Genomic DNA, 23,691 nt, shown 5'->3' with positions numbered 1-23,691 from the left:
GCATCCCAGTGCTTCCCAGTTCATCCCAGTGCGTCCCGAACCTTCCTGGTTCATCCCAGTGCGTCCCGAACCTCCTGCAGCCCTTCCCAGTGCATCCCAGTTCACCCCAGTGCCTCCCAGTTCCTCCCAGTTCCTCCCAGTTCCTCCCAGTGCCCCTTCTGGAAAGCCAATTCCCAAATTTCAGCGATGGATAAATAAGGAATGTGGCGGGATTTGCGGGAATTTGGGGGACCTGGGGGGCTCCCAGTTCCTCCCAGTCCATCCCAGTTCAATCCGACCCCTCCCAGCGCCCATTCCAGAGGGTGAATTCCCAGATCCCAGCGACAGATTTGGGTCCAAAACAGGGGGATTTGGAGAAGGATTTCGGGGAAGGAAGGATTTGGGAAAGGAAGGATTTGGGGAAAGGAAGGATTTGGGGAAAAGGAAGGATTTGGGGGAAGGATTTGGGGAAGGAAGGATTTGGGGAAGGATTTGGGGGAAGGAAGGATTTGGGAAAGGAGGATTTGGGGGAAAAGGAAGGATTTGGGGGAAAGGATTTGGGGGAAGGAAGGATTTGGGGGAAGGAAGGATTTGGGAAAGGAGGATTTGGGGAAAGGATTTGGGGGAAGGAAGGATTTGGGAAAGGAGGATTTGGGGGAAAAGGAAGGATTTGGGGGAAAGGATTTGGGGAAAGGAAGGATTTGGGGAAGGAAGGATTTGGGGGAAAAGGAAGGATTTGGGGGAAGGAAGGATTTGGGAAAGGAGGATTTGGGAAAGGAGGATTTGGGGGAAAAGGAAGGATTTGGGGGAAGGATTTGGAGGAAGGAAGGATTTGGGGGAAGGAAGGATTTGGGAAAGGATTTGGGGAAGGATTTGGGAAAGGAAGGATTTGGGAAAGGAAGGATTTGGGGGAAGGATTTGGGGAAAGGAAGGATTTGGGGGAAAAGGAAGGATTTGGGGGAAGGAAGGATTTGGGAAAGGAGGATTTGGGGGAAAAGGAAGGATTTGGGGAAGGAAGGATTTGGGGAAGGATTTGGAGGAAGGAAGGATTTGGGGAAAGGAAGGATTTGGGGGAAAAGGAAGGATTTGGGGGAAGGAAGGATTTGGGGGAAGGAAGGATTTGGGGGAAGGAAGGATTTGGGAAAGGAAGGATTTGGGGGAAAAGGAAGGATTTGGGGGAAGGAAGGATTTGGGAAAGGAAGGATTTGGGGGAAAAGGAAGGATTTGGGGGAAGGATTTGGGGAAGGATTTGGGAAAGGAAGGATTTGGGAAAGGAAGGATTTGGGGAAGGATTTGGGGAAGGATTTGGGGAAAGGAAGGATTTGGGGGAAGGATTTGGGGGAAGGATTTGGGGAAAGGAAGGATTTGGGGAAAGGAAGGATTTGGGAAAGGAAGGATTTGAAGGAGTTGGATTTGGGAGAAAATTCGGGACATCCCCACCCTCCCCCCACTCCATCACCTCCCACCCCCCTCTCCGTTTCCTCTTGGCCACCTCCGTGTCCCCAAAAAGCCACCGCCACCACCTCCCGCGCGGCACCGGCTCCTTTTCCCTTTTTCCCATATTTTTATTATTTTTATTATATTTTTTTTCCCCCGCTCCCTCCCTCCCTCCCTCCCCGCCGCATTCCCGAGCTCATCCAATTTTAGCAGCTCAGACAAAAACAAAACGCGCCCGGAGCTCCCGGGGCAGCCTCGGGCCGGGCTCGGCTCCCGGACTCGGCTCCAGGAGCGGCTGGAAAAACCTCGGGAAGCGGCTCCCTATAAAAACCGGGAGAGCGCCGGGAGCGGCCGCAGTCGGCGCTGGGGGAGCGGCCATGGCACGGCTGGCACGGCTGGCACAGCTGGCACAGCTGGCACGGGTGGCGCGGGTGGCGCGGGTGGCACGGCTGGCACAGCTGGCGCTGCTGCTGGCACATCTGGCACAGCTGGGAGCTGCCAGGGCCGCAGGTGAGGGGGGTTTGGGGGGATTTTGGGGTGACAGAAGGATTTTGGGGTGTCCTGGGATGTGGGGGTGGTGGCGCGGGTGGCACAGCTGGCACATCTGGCACAGCTGGGAGCTGCCAGGGCCGCAGGTGAGCGGGGTTTGGGGGGATTTTGGGGTGACAGAAGGGTTTTGGGGGGTCCTGGGATGTGGGGGTGGTGGCGCGGGGTGGTGGCCGTGGCACAGCTGGCACAGCTGGCACTGCTTCTGGCACATCTGGCACAGCTGGGAGCTGCCAGGGCCGCAGGTGAGGGGGGTTTGGGGGGATTTTTGGGTGACAGAAGGATTTTGGGGGGTCCTGGGATGTTGGGGAGGGATGGAGGTGGTGACACGGGGAGGTGGCACAGGGAGGTGACACGGGGAGGTGACACGGGGAGGGGTGGGGGTGGTGACACGGGGTGGTGGCACCGGGTTGTGGCACCGGGTTGTGGCACAGGGAGGTGACACCGGGAGGTGACACCGGGAGGTGGCACGGGGTGGTGGCACAGGGTGGGACCGCTGGCACCTGCCGAGGGGGAGGTGGGGATGGGATTGGGGGAATTTTGTCCGGAATCATGGAGCTGGAGAGACAGGGATGGGACAGTGACAGGGACAGGGACAGGGACAGGGACAGGGACAGGGACAGGGACAGGGACAGGGACAGGAACAGGGACAGGGACAGGGATGGGACAGGGACAGGGACAGGGATGGGACAGGGACAGGGACAGTGACACGGTGACCGTGTCCCCGCCACCCCTGGCCCCCCAGAAGCCCCAGGGGGACCCGAGGGCAGTGTCCCGGTGCCACCCAGCCGGGAATGTCCCCGCTCCGGGGACAAATCCCAGCCCCCCGCGGGGGCCACGGGCGCCGCTGTCCCCTGGGGAGGGGACAGGGGGTGGCAGGGTGGGACCCCCAGCACGGCGTGGCTGCTGGAGGAGGGGTGGTGGCCGTGGGGTGGCCGTGGGTGACAGAGGTGTCCCCAGGGACCTTCTCGCCACATCCACCCGCTGTGGAATTGCCCACGGGAGGAGCCGGGCCCGGAGCCCGCAGGGACACGGGGACAGCGGTGGGGACAGCCCGGCTGTGCCTCCACACCCCGAACTCCGTCACCTCCCGCTCTGGGGCTCGGTGACACCCTGTTGGTGGCCTCAGTGTCCTTGGGATGGCCGGGAATTTTCCATGGACACGGGGTGGGCTCCAGCCTCGGCCACCCCCCGGGTGGTGACACCGCCAGCCCGGCCTTGGGGACACGGTAAATCCCGTCCCCCGGGAGGGGTGGGGATGTGGCAGCGCCACCTCCGTGTCCCCCAGAGCCGCTGGAGAACGAGTCCGAGCCGGGCAAGGCCGGGAAAGGCTGGAAGGGAGAGCCCGACCTGGAGGAGCTGGACCTGGACACGGCAGGTACGGCCACCCCGGGGACACCGCGGTGGCACTCGGGTGGCCCTGGGGACAGCCACCGCCCTGTGCCACCACCCTGCCACGTCCCCTGCTGTCACCTGTGTCCCCTGTCCGTGTGTCCGCAGGGTGGGCCGTGTCCCCTGGGGTCACCCCGATCCCTCCCCGTGTCCCCTGAGACCATTCCATGTCCCCTGGGGTCACCCCTGTCCCCTCCCCGTGTCCCCTGAGACCATTCCATGTCCCCTGGGGTCACCCCTGTCCCCTCCCCGTGTCCCCACACCCCCCATGTCCCTCCCACCACTGCTGACCCTCCACCCCCACATCCCCGGGGCCACCTGTGGGTCACTCCCGGCTCCTGTCCCCACTCCTGTCCCCACCTGTGGGTCACGCCCGGGTCACGCTCAGTTCCTGTCCCCCTTCCCGGGTCACTCCTGGGTCACTCCTGGCTCCTGTCCCCACCCCTGTCCCCACCCGTGGGTCACTCCCGGGTCACGCCCAGTTCCTGTCCCCCTTCCCGGGTCAGTCCCAGCTCCTGTCCCCACCTGAGGGTCACTCCCGGGTCCCTCCCGGGTCACCCCCGGGTCCCTCCCGGGTCCCTCCCGGGTCCCTCCCGGGTCACCCCCGGGTCCCTCCCGGGTCACCCCCGGGTCCCTCCCGGGTCCCTCCCGGGTCACCCCCGGGTCACCCCCGGGTCCCTCCCGGGTCCCTCCCGGGTCACCCCCGGGTCCCTCCCGGGTCCCTCCCGGGTCACCCCCGGGTCACCCCCGGGTCCCTCCCGGGTCCCTCCCAGGTAAAGGCGCCGAGTGGACGTCGTGGTTCAACATCGACCACCCCGGTGGGGACGGTGACCACGAGAGCCTGGCCGCCATCCGCTTCTACTACGGTGACCGCGTGTGCCCGCGGCCGGTGGCCATCCAGGCGCGCTCCACCGAGTGGCACCTGCCCGAGGCCCTGGGCCAGGTGGTCCACGCCAGCCCCAAGCACGGCTTCCGCTGCCTGCACCGCGAGCAGCCCCCGGGCAAGGCCTGCGCCAACTACCACGTGCGCTTCCTGTGCCCGCTGGGTGAGCCTCGGCACCTGGGACACACCTGGTGTACCTGTGGCACACCTGTGGCACACCTGGGACACACCTGGTGTACCTGTGTCACACCTGGACACACCTGGGACACACCTGGGACACACCTGGTGTACCTGTGGCACACCTGGGACACACCTGGGACACACCTGGGACACACCTGGTGTACCTGTGGCACACCTGGGACACACCTGGGACACACCTGGGACACACCTGCTGCAGCTGTGGCACACCTGGGACACACCTGGGACACACCTGGGACACACCTGGTGTACCTGTGGCACACCTGGGACACACCTGGGACACACCTGGGACACACCTGGTGTACCTGTGGCACACCTGGACACACCTGGTGTACCTGTGGCACACCTGGGATACACCTGGTGTACCTGTGTCACACCTGTGTCACACCTGGTGTACCTGTGGCACACCTGGGACACACCTGGGACACACCTGGTGTACCTGTGTCACACCTGGGACACACCTGGGACACACCTGGTGTACCTGTGTCACACCTGGGACACACCTGTGTCACACCTGGTGTACCTGTGTCACACCTGGGACACACCTGTGGCACACCTGCTGCAGCTGTGGCACACCTGGGACACACCTGGTGTACCTGTGGCACACCTGGGACACACCTGGTGTACCTGTGGCACACCTGGGACACACCTGGTGTACTTGTGGCACACCTGGGACACACCTGGGACACACCTGGTGTACCTGTTGCACACCTGGAACACACCTGGTGTACCTGTGGCACACCTGGGATACACCTGGGACACACCTGGTGTACCTGTGGCACACCTGGGACACACCTGGTGTACCTGTGGCACACCTGGGATACACCTGGGACACACCTGGTGTACCTGTGGCACACCTGGGATACACCTGGTGTACCTGTGTCACACCTGGGACACCTGTGTCACACATGTGTCACACCTGTGTCACACCTGTGTCACACCTGGTGAGGGTGGGTGTGGTCTGTGTCACACCTGGCACACCTGTGTCACACCTGCTGCCGCTGTGGCACACCTGTGTCACATCTGTGTCACACCTGGAATGGGTGGGGGGGTTGTCTGTGTCACACCTGTCCCCCCCGTGTCCCCCCCGTGTCCCCCCCGTGTCCCCCCCGTGTCCCCCCGTACCTGTGTGTGTGTGTGTGCCGTTAACCCCCTGTGTGCCGGTTCCCAGTGACGCCCCTGTCCCAGCAGGTGACGTTTACTGGTCGCACTGGTCGGGCTGGAGCCCCTGCTCGCGCAGCACCTGCGGCACCCGGGGCACCCAGAGCCGCTCCCGGCGCTGCCGCAGCGCCCGCGCCGCGCCCCGAGAGCTGCGCTGCCGCGGCAAGGCCACCGAGCGCCGGGCCTGCAGCGCCGGGCCCTGCACAGGTAGGAGCGGCAGCTCACCTGGGCTCACCTGGGCTCACCTGGGCTCACCTGAGCTCACCTGGGCTCACCTGGGCTCACCTGGGACCAGCTGGGCTCACCTGAGCTCACCTGGGCTCACCTGGGACCAGCTGGGCTCACCTGGGCTCACCTGGGTTCACCTGGGCTCACCTGGGACCAGCTGGGACCAGCTGGGCTCACCTGGGACCAGCTGGGCTCACCTGGGTTCACCTGGGCTCACCTGGGCTCACCTGGGACCAGCTGGGCTCACCTGGGCTCACCTGGGCTCACCTGGGACCAGCTGGGCTCACCTGGGACCAGCTGGGACCAGCTGTGCTCACCTGGGCTCACCTGGGCTCACCTGGGACCAGCTGGGCTCACCTGGGCTCACCTGGGCTCACCTGGGACCAGCTGGGCTCACCTGGGCTCACCTGGGCTCACCTGGGACCATTCTCTGTTCACCTGTGCTCACCTGTCCCCATCTGTGCTCACCTGTCCCCACCTGTCCCCACCTGTGCTCACCTGTGCTCACCTGTGCCCTGGGAGCTGCTGGGGAGGGGACACAGGGTGGCCCCAGGGTGTCCCTGTGGTGTCCCCTGTGATGGCCCCAGGGTGGCCGCGAGGAGTCCCCAGGGTGTGGTGTCCCCAGGGTGTGGTGGCCCCGTGGTGGCCCCGTGGTGGCCCCGTGGTGGCCCTGGGGACGCGGTTCCCAGCGGGACTGTCCCCCCAGAGCCCCTCTGGTCGGAGTGGGGTCCGTGGGGTCCCTGTGGTGTCCCCAGGGTGTGGTGGCCCCGTGGTGGCCCTGGGGACGCGGTTCCCAGCGGGACTGTCCCCCCAGAGCCCCTCTGGTCGGAGTGGGGTCCGTGGGGTCCGTGTGGTGTCCCCAGGGTGTGGTGGCCCCGTGGTGGCCCCGTGGTGGCCCTGGGGACGCGGTTCCCAGCAGGACTGTCCCCCCAGAGCCCCTCTGGTCGGAGTGGGGTCCGTGGGGTCCGTGTTCCCGCAGCTGCGGCAGCGCCGGGACCCGCGAGCGGCGCCGGAGCTGCAAAACCGCCCAGAGCCCCCCGTGCCCGGGCAATGCCACCGAGACACAGAAATGTCCCCGCTCACCGTGCCCAGGTAACCCCAGGTGACCCCAGGTACCCCCCGTGTCCCCTCAGTGCCACCGAGACACAGAAATGTCCCCGCTCACCGTGCCCAGGTGACCCCAGGTGACCCCAGGTGACCCCCCAGGTGACCCCCAGGTAACCCCAGGTGACCCCCAGGTAACCCCAGGTAACCCCAGGTGACCCCCAGGTAACCCCAGGTAACCCCAGGTGACCCCCCAGGTGACCCCCAGGTAACCCCAGGTGACCCCAGGTGACCCCCAGGTAACCCCCAGGTGACCCCAGTGTCCCCTCAGTGCCACCGAGACACAGAAATGTCCCCGCTCACCCTGCCCAGGTAACCCCAGGTGACCCCAGGTGACCCCAGGTGACCCCCAGGTGATCCCAGGTAACCCCAGGTGACCCCAGGTGACCACAGGTGACCCCCAGGTGACCCCAGGTGACCCCAGGTGACCCCAGGTACCCCCCGTGTCCCCTCAGTGCCACCGAGACACAGAAATGTCCCCGCTCACCGTGCCCAGGTAACCCCAGGTGACCCCAGGTGACCCCAGGTGACCCCCAGGTAACCCCAGGTGACCCCAGGTGACCCCCCAGGTGACCCCCAGGTGACACCAGTGTCCCCTCAGTGCCACCGAGACACAGAAATGTCCCCACTCACTGTGCCCAGGTAACCCCAGGTGACCCCAGGTGACCCCCAGGTGACGCCCAGGTGACCCCCAGGTAACCCTAGGTACCCCCAGGTACCCCCCGATACCCCCAGGTACACCCAGATACCCTCAGGTACCCCAGATGCCCCCCCAGGTACCCCCCAGATACCCCCCGGTACCCCCAGGTACTTCCAGTGTCCCCTCAGGTACCCCAGATGCCCCCCCAGATACCCCAAGGTACCCCCCAGGCACCCCCCAGGTACCCCCACCCATACCCGTGTCCCCGTCACCCCCCTAGGGCTCTCCCCTCTCCCCCCTGAGCCCCAGGGGTCTCTCACCTGCTCCCCTCCCCACGACCCCCGGCCTCACCTGGGGCACCTCACCTGGGGCTCCTCCCCTGGGGCACCTCACCTGGAGCACCTCACCTGGGGCACCTCCCTGGGACACCTCACCTGGGGGACCCCACCTGGGGCACCTCACCTTGGGCACCCCACCTGGGGCACCTCCCCTGGGGCACCTCCCCTGGGGCTCCTCACCTGGGGCACCTCCTCTGGGGCACCTCCCCTGGGGGACCCCACCTGGGGCACCCCGCCTGGGGCTCCTCACCTGGGGCACCCCACCTGGGACTCCTCACCTGGGGCACCTCACCTGGGGCACCTCACCTGGGGCACCTCCCCTGGGGCACCTCCCCTGGGGGACCCCACCTGGGGCTCCTCACCTGGGGCTGCTCCCCTGGGGCTCCTCACCTGGGACACCCCACCTGGGGCTCCTCCCCTGGGGCTCCTCACCTGGGGCTCCTCACCTGGGGAACCTCCCCTGGGGCACCTCACCTGGGGCACCTCCCCTGGGACACCCCACCTGGGTCACCTCACCTGGGGCACCTCACCTGGGGCACCCCACCTGGGGCTCCTCACCTGGGGCTCCTCCCCTGGGGCACCTCCCCTGGTGCACCTCACCTGGGGCTCCTCACCTGGGGAACCTCCCCTGGTGCACCTCACCTGGGGCTCCTCACCTGGGTCACCTCACCTGGGGCACCTCACCTGGGGCTCCTCCCCTGGGGCACCTCCCCTGGTGCACCTCACCTGGGGCTCCTCACCTGGGGCACCCCACCTGGGGCACCTCCCCTGGGGCTCCTCACCTGGGGCTCCTCACCTGGGGCACCTCACCTGGGGCTCCTCACCTGGGACACCCCACCTGGGGCACCTCCCCTGGGGCTCCTCACCTGGGGCACCTCCCCTGGGGCACCCCACCTGGGGCACCTCCCCTGGGGCTCCTCACCTGGGGCACCTCACCTGGGGCACCCCACCTGGGGCACCTCACCTGGGGCTCCTCCCCTGGGGAACCCCACCTGGGGCACCTCCCCTGGGGCTCCTCACCTGGGGCACCCCACCTGGGGCACCTCACCCGGGGCACCCCACCTGGGGCACCCCACCTGGGGCTCCTCACCTGGGGAACCTCACCTGGGGCTCCTCCCCTGGGGCACCCCACCTGGGGCACCTCACCTGGGGCACCTCACCTGGGGCTCCTCCCCTGGGGCACCTCACCTGGGGAACCTCACCTGGGGCTCCTCCCCTGGGGCTCCTCACCTGGGGCACCTCACCTGGGACACCTCACCTGGGGCTCCTCCCCTGGGGCTCCTCACCTGGGGCACCTCACCTGGGACACCTCACCTGGGGCTCCTCACCTGGGGCACCCCACCTGCCGCCAGGTGAGCAGGAGGAGGAGGCGGGGGCGGCTTTGGGGGTCAGCAGAGGGTCCCGCGGGGGTCCCCACGCTCTGGCCGCCCCTGTCCCCCCCAGAGAAGCCGCAGATGCTGCTGCAGCCCGCGGGGCAGGTGCGGGAGGCCGGGCAGGACGTCACCTTCTGCTGCAGAGCCTCGGGCGCTCCTCCCCGCAACTACTCCTGGTGAGAAAAACACCCGGGCCGGGCCGGGCCGGGCCGGGCCGTGTCCCCCGAGCCTGTCACCACCTGTCGCCTGTCGCCTGTCGCCGCAGGTACCACAACGGGACGCTGCTGGAGGGGCCGGCGGAGCGCAGCAGCGGCCGCCTGGAGCTGCGGGGGCTGGCACCGGGCCAGGCGGGCACGTACCAGTGCAAAGCCAGCTCGGAGGCCGGAGCCATCCGCTCGGTGCCCGCGCAGCTCACCGTGCTGGGTGAGGAGAGAGCGGGGGGATCCTCCGTGTCCCGGGGTTATCCTTGTCCCGGGGTTATCCTTGTCACGGGGTTCGCCTTGTCCCGGGATCCTCCGTGTCCCGGGGTTATCCTTGTCCCGGGGTTATCCTTGTCACGGGATCCTCCGTGTCCCGGGATTATCCTTGTTCCGGGATCTGCCTTGTCCCGGGATCTGCCTTGTCCCGGGGTTATCCTTGTCCCGGGATTATCCTTGTCCCGGGATTATCCTTTTCCTGGGTATCTCCTTGTACTGGGATTCTCCTTATCCCGGGATTCTCCTTATCCCGGGATTATCCTTGTCCCGGGATCTGCCTTTTCCCGGGATTCTCTTTATCCTGGCCGCTGGTTCTGGGCGCTGTTTTCCCCCTGGATTCTTTCTGTCCTGGGTCCTGCTTTTCCCCAGATCCCATTTACCCCAGATCCCATTTACCCCAGATCCCCCTTTAGCCCAGATCCCATTTACCCCGGATCCCATTTACCCCAGATCCCCCTTTAGCCCAGATCCCATTTACCCCGGATCCCATTTACCCGAGATCCCATTTACCCCAGATCCCATTTACCCCAGATCCCATTTTCCCCAGATCACATTTACCCCCAGATCCCATTTTCCCCAGATCCCATTTACCCCCGGATCCCATTTACCCCAGATCCCATTTACCCCAGATCCCATTTACCCCAGATCCCATTTACCCAAGATCCCATTTACCCCAGATCCCCCTTCTCCCCGGATCCCATTTACCCCAGATCCCATTTACCCCAGATCCCATTTACCCCAGATCCCATTTACCCGAGATCCCATTTTCCCCAGATCCCATTTACCCCAGATCCCATTTACCCCCAGATCCCATTTACCCCGGATCCCATTTACCCGAGATCCCATTTACCCCAGATCCCATTTACCCCAGATCCCCTTCTCCCCAGATCCCATTTACCCCCGGATTCCATTTACCCCGGATCCCATTTACCCCGGATCCCATTTACCCCAGATCCCATTTTCCCCGGATCCCATTTACCCCGGATCCCATTTACCCCAGATCCCATTTACCCCAGATCCCATTTACCCCGGATCCCATTTACCCCAGATCCCCCTTTAGCCCAAATCCCATTTACCCCGGATCCCATTTACCCCAGATCCCATTTTCCCCAGATCCCATTTACCCCAGATCCCATTTACCCCGGATCCCATTTACCCGAGATCCCATTTACCCCAGATCCCCCTTTAGCCCAGATCCCATTTACCCCAGATCCCATTTACCCGAGATCCCATTTACCCCAGATCCCATTTACCCGAGATCCCATTTACCCCAGATCCCATTTACCCCAGATCCCATTTACCCGAGATCCCATTTACCCCGGATCCCATTTACCCCAGATCCCATTTACCCCCGGATCCCATTTACCCCAGATCCCATTTTCCCCAGATCCCATTTACCCCAGATCCCATTTACCCCGGATCCCATTTACCCGAGATCCCATTTACCCGAGATCCCCCTTCTCCCCAGATCCCCCTTCTCCCCAGATCCCGTTTCCCGCTGCCTCCCGCCTCTCCCCGATTCCCCCCGGGACCCCGAACCTTCCCCCGCCCCCTGTAACGCGTCCCCTCCGTGTCCCCAGCCCAGGGCCAGCCCGGCTGCCGGCCGGAGCCGGAGCCCAGCCTGGTGGAGCTGCCCCGCGAGTGCCCGCAGGACTCCGGCGGCTCCCGTTTCTACGACGTGGGGCGCTGCCCGGCCTCGCCGTGCCCGGGCGGCCCCACCGAGCCCTCGGGCTGCGGGCAGAGCTCGGGGCTGTGCTGCGGGGTGCGCAGGATGGAGCTGCGGCAGGTGCCGTGCGCCGGCTCCCTGCTGCCCCTCAAGGTGGTGACCGAGTGCGGCTGCGGGCCCTGCGCCCAGCCCCGGCTGTTGGTGCGGGGCCGGGTGACGGCGGCCGACACCGGGGAACCGCTGCGCTTCGGCCACATCTTCCTGGGGGCCACCAAAGTGGGCTTCACCGGCTACCAGGGCTCCTTCACCATCGAGGTGCCGCCCGACACGCAGCGCCTGGTGGCTCGCTTCGTGGACGGCCAGCAGCGCTTGGTGGACGCCGTCAAGGTGCTGCCCTTCGACCCGCGAGGAGGAGCGGTGTACCACGAGGTGAAGATGCTGCGCAAGAAGGAGCCGGTGGAGCTGGACGGCGGCCGGAGCAACTCCATCCCCCTGGGCGAGGCCGGCGGCCGGGAGCCCGTCGGGGAGCTGCTGCTGCCGGCCGGGGTTTTCCTGCGGCCGTCCGGAGAGGTTTTTAACGGCACGGTCCAAGCCAGCGTCACCTTCGTGGACCCGCGGGATGTGAGCACGGCCAGCGCCGCCTCCAGCGACCTGAGCTTCGCCGACGCCGAGGGGGAAATCGTCCCCCTGCGCACCTACGGGATGTTCGCCGTGGAGTTCCGCGAGGGCGGCAGCGGCGCGGAGCTGCAGGCGGGGCCGGTGCAGGTGAGGATGGACGCGGGGCAGGTGTGGATGCCGGAGCACCTGAAGAAGATGAAGTTGTGGTCCTTGAACCCCGAGAGCGGCCTGTGGGAGGAGGAGGGAGTGCTGCGGCCGGCCGGCGGCCGGAGGAAGAGGGAGGAGAGGACCTTCCTGGTGGGCAACCTGGAGATCCGCGAGCGGCGCCTCTTCAACCTGGACGTGCCCGAGGATCGCCGCTGCTTCGTCAAGGTCAGGGCCTACAGCAACGAGAAGTTCAACCCCTACGAGCAGCTGGAAGGGGTGGTCATCAACCTCATCAACCTGGAGCCCCAGCCCGGCTTCCCCAGCAACCCGCGGGCCTGGGGCCGCTTCGACAGCGTGGTCACCGGGCCCAACGGCGCCTGCTTGCCCGCCTTCTGCGACGGCCGGCGCCCCGACGCCTACACGGCGCTGGTGACGGCCACGCTGGGCGGCGAGGAGCTGGAAGCCGTGGCCTCCAGCCCCAAGCTGAACCCCAACGCCGTGGGGGTGGCGCAGCCCTACCTGGGCAAGCTGGGCTACCGGCGCTCGGACCACGAGGACGCGGCGCTGAAGAAGACGGCGTTCCAGATCAACGTGGCCAAACCCGACCCCAACGACGCCGACGAGAGGAACGGGCCCGTCTACTCCTACCGGAGCCTCCGGGAGTGCGAGGAGGCGCCGGTCGGGGCCAACCACCTGCGCTTCTACCGCGTGGAGGTGGACAGGTACGAGTACAACGTGGTGCCCTTCAAGGAGAGCGACGTCACCTCCTGGACCGGCGATTACCTGGCGTGGTGGCCCAACCCGCAGGAGTTCCGGGCGTGCTTCATCAAGGTGCGGCTGGAGGGGCCGCAGGAGTACATGGTGAGGTCGCGGAACGTCGGGGGCAGCCACCCCCGCACTCGGGGACAGCTCTACGGGCTGCGGGACAGCCGGAGCGTGCGGGATCCGCTGCTGGGCGACGCCTCGGGAGCCTGCGTGGAGTTCAAGTGCGGGGGGATGCTCTTCGACCAGAGCCTGGCCGACAGGACCTTGGTGTCCATCGTGCCGCAGGGCAGCTGTCGCCGCACGGCCATCAACGGGCTCCTGCGGGACTACCTGAGCCGCCACCCGCCGCTGGCCGACAACAACCACACCGGGGCCTTCTCCATGCTGGCCCCGCTGGACCCGCTGGGCCACAACTACGGCATCTACACCGTGACGGACCAGAACCCGCGGCTGGCCAAGGAAATCGCCATCGGCCGCTGCTTCGCGGGCACCTCGGATGGGTTTTCCAGGGAGATGAGAGCGGCGGAGGGCACGGCCGTCACCTTCAGCTGCCAGGAGCGGCCGCCGGGCAGGGAGAGCTTCTTCCAGCGCCTGCTGAGCTCCCCGGCCGAGGCTCTGCAGGAGATCCGCAGGGAGATGGGGAGATCCGAGCTGCGCCGAGCCGCCCCCGAGGTGATGGACTTCGCCTCCGGAGCCCCCACGGGCACCCGGCGGAGCCCCGGCAGCCAGCGGGGAGCGGGCCGGCAGCGGGGACAGCCCTGAGTGGCCTCCGCGTCCCCTCCCCGCCTCTGCTTTTGTAGCCCCCCACTTTTCCCCCTGTCGCTTTTTTGGCCGCGCTCATTTATCACGCCCCGAGAATTTGGGGGGACGGCGGGGGGGGCGGCGGGGATGTGGGGAGGGGGTCCCGCCGTGCCCCCCCGGTGCTGTCGCCGCCTCCCCTCGGTGCTCAGCGGTGCCGCGGAGGGGATGGAAATAAAAGGAATAAAAGAGGGAGAGGGAGGAAAGCGGGGAAGGGGCGGGGATGAGGGGGGGGTCCCTGCCCGGTGCTTTGTCCCGTGCCACCGGCGGAGCCCCGGTGAGCCCCACCGGGAGCTGGGGGTTCTCGGTTCACCCCTAAATACCCCCCCCCCAAAAAAGACCCGGATTTTTGGGGCAGAAACCCCCAAAAAAACCCGGATTTTGGGGGGAGAAACCCCCAAAAAAACCGGATTTTTGGGGGGAGAAACCCCCAAAATAACGCGGATAAAACTCCCTCCTTGCGGTGCCACCCTCACCCGGGTGAGTGGGGGGATCACGGTGCCACCCCCGCGCCACCTCGGGCCGGGATTTGGGGCGGATTTGTACATTTATTTATTATAAAATATACAATTCTCCTACATCCGCCTGCCTGCTGGGCTTCTCCGCCATGGGGGGGGGGGTCCCCGCGTGTCCCCCGAGTGTCCCCAAAGCCTGTCCCCGTTCGGTAGCGCCATCCCGGCCTCCGCTGTTTGCTTTGGGCCGGGCCGGCAGCTCCCGGTGCCAGCTCCCGGTGCCAGCTCCCGGTGCCAGCTCCCGGTGCCAGCTCCCGGTGCCAGCGGGACGTGGCAGACCAGGGCGTGGCGGGATCAAACCTCACACAAACCCCCCCCGAACACCCCCAAAACCACCCCTGAACCTCCCCAAAGGACTGGGCGGCTCCGTCCCGCCGCCACCTGGGTGTCCCCAAATCCGAGGTTTCATTTTTTGGGCGTCCCCAAATCCGAGGTTTCATTTTTTGGGCGTCCCCAAATCCGAGGTTTCATTTTTTGGGCGTCCCCAGATCCGAGGTTTCATTTTTTGGGTGTCCCCAGAACCGAGGTTTCATTTTCTGGGCGTCCCCAGATCCGATTTTTCATTTTTTGTGTGTCCCCAAATCCGATTTTTCATTTTTTGGGTGTCCCCAAATCCGATTTTTCATTTTTCGGGTGTCCCCTCCCGCCCCCGCCGCCTCCCCCCGCAGTCCCGGATGCCGTAATGGAACCGGCGGCGCTTTTGGGGCCAAACCCGGGACAACATTTCCCTTCTCCAAGCCGCCCTGGCCCCGGATCCGCATTTTTCCAGCCATTTTTTCCATCATTTTTTTTCATTTCGCGCTGGATGCGGGATCAAAGAGGGTGCGGGGGGTGCGGGGGAGGACCAAAACCGCCGCCAAAGCCCGGCCGGGTCCCGCCGGGACGCGATCCCACGGCGGGAGACAGGGAGGAGACACCTGGAATGCCGAAATTCCATGGGGAGGTGTCATTCCAACCCCTCCTTCCCGAAATCTGCCTCTGCCTGGCTGATCCCTGGCCAGGATTCTCCCGCTCCCGAGTGTTGTTTTTCCCTGTCCCTGGGTGTTGTTTTTCCCTGCCCCTGGGTGTTGTTTTTCCCTGGATTCTTCCTGTCCCTGGGCGTTATTTTTTCCTTGGATTCTCCCTGTCCCTGAGTGTTGTTTTTCCCCATCCCTGGGTGTTGTTTTTCCCTGTCCCTGGGTGTTGTTTTTCCCTGGATTCTCCCTGTCCCTGAGTGTTGTTTTCCCCATCCCTGGGTGTTGTTTTCCCTGTCCCTGGGTGTTGTTTTTCCCTGGATTCTCCCTGTCCCTGAGTGTTGTTTTCCCCATCCCTGGGTGTTGTTTTCCCCGTCCCTGGGTGTTGTTTATCCCTGGATTCTCCCCATCCCTGAGTGTTGTTTTTCCCTGCCCTGGGCGTTATTTTTTCCCTGGATTCTCCCTGTCCCTGAGTGTTGTTTTCCCCATCCCTGGGTGTTGTTTCTCCCTGGATTCTCCCTGTCCCTGGGTGTTGTTTTTCCTGTCCCTGAGTGTTGTTTTCCCCATCCCTGGGTGTTGTTTATCCCTGGATTCTCCCTGTCCCTGAGTGTTGTTTTTCCTGTCCCTGGGTGTTGTTTTTCCCCATCCCTGGGTGTTGTTTTCCCCATCCCTGAGTGTTGTTTTTCCTGTCCCTGGGTGTTGTTTTTCCCCATCCCTGAGTGTTGTTTTTCCCCATCCCTGAGTGTTGTTTTCCCTGTCCCTGAGTGTTGTTTTCCCCATCCCTGGGTGTTGTTTTCCCCATCCCTGGGTGTTGTTTTTCCCTGTCCCTGAGTGTTGTTTTCCCCATCCCTGGGTGTTGTTTATCCCTGGATTCTCCCTGTCCCTGAGTGTTGTTTTCCCCATCCCTGGGTGTTGTTTTTCCCCATCCCTGGGTGTTGTTTTTCCCTGTCCCTGGATGTTGTTTATCCCTGGATTCTCCCCATCCCTGGGTGTTGTTTTTCCCTGGATTCTTCCCGTCCCTGGGTGTTGTTTTTCCCTGCCCTGGGCATTATTTTTTCCTTGGATTCTCCCTGTCCCTGGGTGTTGTTTTCCCCATCCCTGGGTGTTGTTTTTCCCTGGATTGTCCCCATCCCTGGGTGTTGTTTTCCCTGTCCCTGGGTGTTGCTTTTCCCTGGATTCTCCCTGTCCTGGGGTGTTGTTTTTTCCGGATTTCTCCTTATCCTGGATTCTCCCTCTCCCGAGTGTTGTTTTTCTCGGCCCTGGGTGTTATTTTTCCCTGTCCTGGATGGTGTTTTTCCCTGGATTCTCCCTGTTTTTTTCCCTGATTTCTCCTTATCCTGGATTCCCGTGTTCTGGGTGTTATTTTTCCCTGGATTCCCCCTCTCCCGGGTGTTATTTTTCCCTGGATTCCCCCTGTTCTGGGTGTTATTTTTCCCTGGATTCCCCCTCTCCCGGGTGTTATTTTTCCCTGGATTCCCCCTGTTCTGGGTGTTATTTTTCCCTGGATTCCCCCTCTCCCGGGTGTTATTTTTCCCTGGATTCCCCTCTCCCGGGTGTTATTTTTCCCTGGATTCCCCTCTCCTGGGTGTTATTTTTCCCTGGATTCCCCCTGTTCTAGGTGTTATTTTTCCCTGGATTCTCTCTCTCCTGGGTGTTATTTTCCCCTGGATTCCCCCTCTCCTGGGTGTTATTTTCCCCTGGATTCTCCCTGTTTTTCACTCGATCTCTCCTTATCCTGGATTCTCCTTATCCTGGCTTTTCCCCGGATCCCGTTTCCCCCCAGATCCCGATTTTCCCCGGATCCCGATTTTCCCCGGGGGGCAGGAATTGTCCCCAGCGAGCTCCACGTCCCCTCCCCGGGGAAACCCTCGGGATGCTCCCGGGATCCAGTGGCCGGGATCCGGGATCCGGGATCCAGTGGGAATGCTGGGATCCCGTGGGAATGAGGGATCCAGTGGGAATGAGGGATCCCGTGGGAATGCGGGATCCTGTGGGAATGAGGGGTCCAGTGGGAATGAGGGAATGCCGGGATCTGGGATCCTGTGGGAATGAGGGATCCAGTGGGAATGCGGGATCCTGTGGGAATGAGGGGTCCAGTGGGAATGAGGGAATGCCGGGATCCAGGATCCTGTGGGAATGAGGGATCCTGTGGGAATGTGGGAATGCTGGGATCCTGTGGGAATGCTGGGATCTGGGATCCTGTGGGAATGAGGGATCCCGTGGGAATGAGGGAATGCCGGTATCTGGGATCCTGTGGGAATGAGGGATCCCGTGGGAATGAGGGAATGCTGGGATCCTGTGGGAATGAGGGAATGCTGGGATCCGGGATCCTGTGGGAATGTCGGGATCCCGTGGGAATACTGGGATCCTGTGGGAATGCGGGATCCTGTGGGAATGCTGGGATCCCGTGGGAATGAGGGAATGCTGGGATCCTGTGGGAATGCTGGGATCCGGGATCCTGTGGGAATGAGGGATCCAGTGGGAATGAGGGAATGCCGGGATCCAGGATCCTGTGGGAATGAGGGAATGCTGGGATCCTGTGGGAATGCTGGGATCCGGGATCCTGTGGGAATGAGGGAATGCCGGGATCTGGGATCCTGTGGGAATGAGGGAATGGCGGGATCCTGTGGGAATGCCGGGATCTGGGATCCTGTGGGAATGAGGGATCCTGTGGGAATGAGGGATCCTGTGGGAATGCTGGGATCCGGGATCCTGTGGGAATGTGGGATCCAGTGGGAATGTGGGAATGCTGGGATCCTGTGGGAATGCCGGGATCCTGTGGGAATGAGGGATCCAGTGGGAATGCTGGGATCTGGGATCCTGTGGGAATGTGAGAATGCTGGGATCCTGTGGGAATGAGGGATCCAGTGGGAATGCAGGAATGCCGGGATCCGGGAATGCGGGAATTCCATGTGGGAATGTGGGAACTCCATGCGGGAATGTGGGAATTCCATGTGGGAATGCGGGAATTCCATGTGGGAATTCCAGTGGACGGGATCCAGTGGGAATGCTGGGATCCGGGATCCAGTGGGAATGCTGGGATCCGGGATCCAGTGGGAATGCTGGGATCCGGGATCCAGTGGGAATGCGGGAATGTGGGAATTCCATGTGGGAATGTGGGAATTTCATGTGGGAATGCGGGAATTCCATGCGGGAATGTGGGAATTCCATGCGGGAATGTGGGAATTCCATGTGGGAATGTGGGAATTTCATGTGGGAATGTGGGAATTCCATGCGGGAATGCGGGAATTCCATGCGGGAATTCCATGCGGGAATTCCATGCGGGAATTCCGGCGGGCGCTCGGTTCGGGGCAGGAGGAAGCGGCTCTGACCGGGATTCCTGGAGCCGGGAAGGAAAATGGGGGGAAAAGGCAAAAAAATTGGGAAAAATGGGAGAAAAAATGGGAAAAATGGGAGAAAAAATGGGAAAAATGGGAGAAAAAAGGGAAAAATTGGAGAAAAAGGGGAAAAATTGGAGAAAAAAATGGGAAAAATGGGAAAAAAGGGGAAAATGGGAGAAAAAATGGGAAAAATGGGAGAAAAAAGGGGAAAAACGGGAGAAAAAAACGGGAAAAATGGGAAAAAAGGGGGAAATGGGAGAAAAAATGGGAAAAATGGGAGAAAAAAGGGGGAAAATGGGAGGAAAATGGGGGAAAATGGGAAAAAAAATGGGAAAAATGGGAGAAAAAAGGGGGAAAATGGGAGAAAAAAGGGAAAAATGGGAGAAAAAAAGGGGGGAATGGGAGAAAAAAATGGGAAAAATGGGAGAAAAAAGTGGGAAAATGGGAGAAAAAAGTGGGAAAATGGGAGAAAAAAAGGGGGGAATGGGAGAAAAAAATGGGAAAAATGGGAGAAAAAAGTGGGAAAATGGGAGAAAAAAGGGAAAAATGGGAAAAAAGGGGGAAATGGGAGAAAAAATAGGAAAAATGGGAGAAAAAAGGGGGAAAATGGGAGAAAAAAGGGGGAAAATGGGAGGAAAAAGGGGAAAATGGGAGAAAAAAGGGGAAAATGGGAGGAAAAAGGGGAAAATGGGAGAAAAAAGGAAAAAATGGGAGAAAAAAGGACGAAAATGGGAGAAAAAAAGGGAAAAATGGGATTAAAAAAGGAAAAAGTGGGAGAAAAAAAGGGGGGAATGTGAGAAAAAAATGGGAAAAATGGGAGAAAAAAGTGGGAAAATGGGGGAAAAAGGGAGAAAATGGGGAAAAAAGTGGGAAAATGGGGGGAAAAGTGGGAAAATGGGGAAAAAAAATAAAAGAGGGTCAGGAAGAGGTGACTCCCAATCCCAGGGATCTCCGATCTGTGGGATGGGGGATCCAGGGAGGATTTTTGAGGGTTTGGGGTCCAAAATCCTCCATTTCCCCCTCATTTTTAGCCCCGGGAATGCTAAAAAAAATGGGAATTTGGGATGGGGACGGAGCGAGGATCCCCTAAAATCTCCCGGCCGTGGATTTTTGGGATGAATTCCAAGCCTGGAGGGTCCTGGAGGCAGAAGCAGGGTTGGGAATATCCCGGGAGAAAAAAAAAAAGAATGAGAGAGGAAAAAACGGGATGAGAAAAACTCAGCTGCTTCTTTTTCCCCCCCCATTCCAGGCCCCATTCCAAGCGGGAATAGCAGAGCAGGGAAGGGAACGGGAGCCCGGTAATTTGGGATGGCCGGATCCCAAAAATAAAATAAACCACAAAAAAAAGATGGGGAAAGGATGCGCCAGCACCTCGGGATTTTATTTTAATTTTTTTTTTTTTTTGGAGTTTTTTTTGGATATTCCCCCTCCCACAACATCCAAAAAAATCCCGCAGGGAAAGGGGAGAATTTGGGAATTTTTTTAGGGATTTTTTTGGGGATATTCCAGCCCTTCCCCCCGGGAATTTGGAGCTGGGAAGGACCTTGGGAAGGAGCTTTTGTTGGGTTTTTTTTTTTTTTATTTTTAAATTCCTTTGAAAGGCTGGAAAATGTAATGACAGGGTGGGAGAGAAAGGGATAAAAGGAAGCAGCTGGAAAGGCCCGAAATAGAGAAAAAACCAGGAAAAAACCCAAAAGGAGCAAAAAAAAAAAACCACGAGGGGAAAAAAAAAAAGGGTGGGAGGGAAGGGGGGGAGGGGAAGGGAAATTTGGGATTTTTGGGATCCCCTTTGCAGCCTCCAAAATTGATCCCGAGGGATTCAGGGTGACTCCCCCCAAATCGCGGAATTCCCGGGATTCCAGAGGGGAGAATTCCTGGGAATCCTGAGCTGGAACATTCCCGGGATTCCAGAGGGGAGAATTCCCGGGTATCCTGAGCTGGAACATTCCCGGGATTCCAGAGGGGAGAATTCCTGGGAATCCTGAGCCGGAACATTCCGGGAATCCCAGAGCAGAGAATTCCCGGGAATCCTCAGCTGGAACATTCCCGGGAATTCCAAAGGGGAGAATTCCCGGGAATCCTGAGCTGGAACATTCCTGGGAATTCCAGAGGGGAGAATTCCCGGGAATCCTGAGCCGGAACATTCCCGGGATTCCAGAGCGGAGAATTCCCGGGAATCCTCAGCTGGAACATTCCCAGGAATCCCAAAGGGGAGAATTCCCGGGAATGCCGAGCTGGAACATTCCCGGGATCCCAAAGCATTCCCAGGGACCCAAACTCGAGCATTCCCAGGAATCCTGAGCATCCCTGGAGACCCCAAAACGGAGAATTCCCGGGAATCCAGAGAATCCCAGGGGATCCCAAATCAGGGAATTCCCGGGAATCCCGAGCTGGAATCTGGGGAGGCCCCAAACCGGAGCATTCCCAGGTATCCAAAACATTCCCGGGAATCCCGAGCTGGAGCATCCCTGGAGCATTCCCGGCCCCCGGGGGCTTTCCCAGGAGTGGGAAATTCCAGCCGGGATCCAGCTGTGGAATTCCAGCCAGGATCCAGCTGTGGAATTCCAGCCGGGATCCAGATCAGAATTCCAGCCAGGATCCAGCTGTGGAATTCCAGCCGGGATCCAGATCAGAATTCCAGCCGGGATCCAGATCGGAATTCCAGCCGGGATCCAGCTGTGGAATTCCAGCCAGGATCCAGCTGTGGAATTCCAGCCGGGATCCAGATCAGAATTCCAGCCGGGATCCAGCTGTGGAATTCCAGCCAGGATCCAGATCAGAATTCCAGCCGGGATCCAGATCAGAATTCCAGTCGGGATCCAGCTGTGGAATTCCAGCCGGGATCCAGCTGTGGAATTCCAGCCGGGATCCAGCTGTGGAATTCCAGCCGGGATCCAGATCAGAATTCCAGCCGGGATCCAGATCAGAATTCCAGCCAGGATCCAGATCGGAATTCCAGCCGGGATCCAGCTGTGGAATTCCAGCCGGGATCCAGCTGTGGAATTCCAGCCGGGATCCCAAAAATCCGAGCCTTCCTCCCCAAATCCTTTCCCTTGGGAAAAAGATCTCCAAGAACCGGGAATTTTTTGGGACCCCGATCCCAAAAATCCGGCCTGGCCCCGGGGGGAGGGAAAATCTTTCCCTTAGGAAAACCGGGAATTTTCTGGGAACAGCTCGAGGGGGCTGCGAGATCACGGATTTTTACTTTCTTTATATTTTACATATTTTATTTTATATATTTTTATATATTTTTATATATTTTTATTTTCTTTGTCTTTTATATTTTATATTTTTTATATATTTTATATATTTTATAACTTTTATATATAAATTTTATATATTTTATATAAATATAATATATATAAATTTATATATAAATATATCTAGATATAGATATAGATATAGATATAAATATAAATATAGATATAGATATAGATATAAATATAAATATAAATATAAATATAAATATAAATATAAATATAAATATAAATATAAATATATATTTTATAGTTTATATATTTGCTTTTATATATTTTATATATTTCATATATTTAATTCTCTATATTTTATATATTTTATATATTTAATTTATATATTTTATATATTTAATTTTATGTATTTTATATATTTTTATTTTCTTTTCCCGATCCAGAATTCCTCTCTTTCCCAACACATTCCCGGTTATTTTTTTTCTCTCCAAAACATTTCATTATTTTTTAAAATATTTTTATTTTTCATCTTTCACATCCCAAAACTTCTGGAAAAAACATCCCGAGGATTTTTTTTTGTTGGTTTTTTTTTACTTTTTCCATCTATTTTTAAACCTTTTTTTTTTTTGGCTTCTTTTCCCCCTCTGGGACCACAGCCCATAAATAATAATAACAACATTTTTAAATCCTTTTCGCTGACACTTCACCGACCCTGCCAGAACCTTTTTTCATTCTCCAGATGGCAAAAATCCGCCCCAAAAGGATTTAAAAAAAATATAAAAGGAATAAAAAAAAAATCCCTTAAAAAACAGAATTATTAAAAAGAAAAAAATCTGGAAGTTTTGGTAAATATTTGGGGTTTTTTTCTCTCTTTTTGATCTTTTTTTTGTGTGTTTTTTTTTCTCGTAATTTTTGTTTTGTCAAATGAAGGAGGAGGAAAATAAAAAAATCCTAAAAGTGGAGCGGTTATTTTTGGGATGGGCAGGGAGGAAAGTGAAGAGCCCGAGGTTCCCCCCGGGCCGGGTTTGGGGTCGGTTTTTTGGGGAGAAAAACCCCAAATCCCTCTAATCCCCCATAACTCAAATCCCCCCAAAACCCCCCAAACCCCCAAATCCCCCAAATCCCCAAAACCCCCAAACCCCCAAATCCCCCCAAAACCCCAAAACCCCAAATCCCCCAAATCCCCAAATTCCCAAATCCCCCAAAACCCCAAATCCCCCAAATCCCCCAAATCCCCCAATCCCCCAAATCCCCAAATCCCTAAAACCCCCAAACCCCCAAAACCCCAAATCCTACAAACCCCAAATTCCCCAAATCCCAAATCCCCCCAAACCCCAAATCCCCCAAATCCCCCAAACACCCAAATCCCCCAAATCCCAAATCCCCCAAATCCCAAATCCCCCCAAACCCCAAATCCTACAAACCCCAAATCCCCCCAAAACCCCCAAATCCCCCAAATCCCCCAAACCCCCAAACACCGAAATCCCCCAAATCCCCCAATCCCCCAAATCCCAAATCCCCCCAAAACCCCAAATCCCCCAAAACCCCAAATCCTAGAAACCCCAAATCCCCCAAATCCCCAAAACCCCCAAATCCCCCAAACCCCAAATCCCCCCAAACCCCAAATCTCCCCAAATCCCAAATCCCCCCAAAACCCCCCAAATCCCCCCAAAACCCCCAAATCACCCAAAACCCCCAAAACCCCAAATCCCCCCAAAACCCCAAATCCTACAAACCCCAAATCCCCCCAAACCCCAAATCCCCCAAAACCCCAAATTTCCCAGAACCCCAAATCCCCCAAATCCCCCAAACCCCAAATCCCCCAAAACCCCAAATCCCCCAAACCCCAAATCCCCCAGACCCCAAATCCCCCCAAACCCCAAATCCCCCAAACCGCAAATCCTACAAACCCCAAATCCCCAAATCC

The 23,691-nt window shown here is 59.4% G+C and overlaps 1 protein-coding gene across 1 annotated transcript; it reads left to right on the top strand.

Annotated features, from left to right (window-relative positions):
- Positions 1-1,775: 1,775 nt before the first annotated feature.
- Positions 1,776-14,329, top strand: CILP2 (cartilage intermediate layer protein 2). The gene is made up of 8 exons (XM_086862974.1): positions 1,776-1,926; positions 3,251-3,340; positions 4,128-4,400; positions 5,627-5,803; positions 6,758-6,916; positions 9,350-9,455; positions 9,545-9,702; positions 11,336-14,329. The coding sequence occupies exons 1-8, from the start codon at positions 1,794-1,796 to the stop codon at positions 13,711-13,713; spliced, it is 3,474 nt and encodes a 1,157-aa protein (XP_086719100.1). The 5' UTR covers positions 1,776-1,793; the 3' UTR covers positions 13,714-14,329.
- The last annotated feature ends 9,362 nt before the right edge of the window (positions 14,330-23,691 follow it).

This window comes from Cyanistes caeruleus, chromosome 25 (assembly GCF_971803275.1).
Source record: "Cyanistes caeruleus chromosome 25, bCyaCae1.hap1.1, whole genome shotgun sequence".
Taxonomy (NCBI): Eukaryota; Metazoa; Chordata; class Aves; order Passeriformes; family Paridae; genus Cyanistes; species Cyanistes caeruleus.
This window is presented reverse-complemented; position numbering and strand designations above follow the sequence as displayed.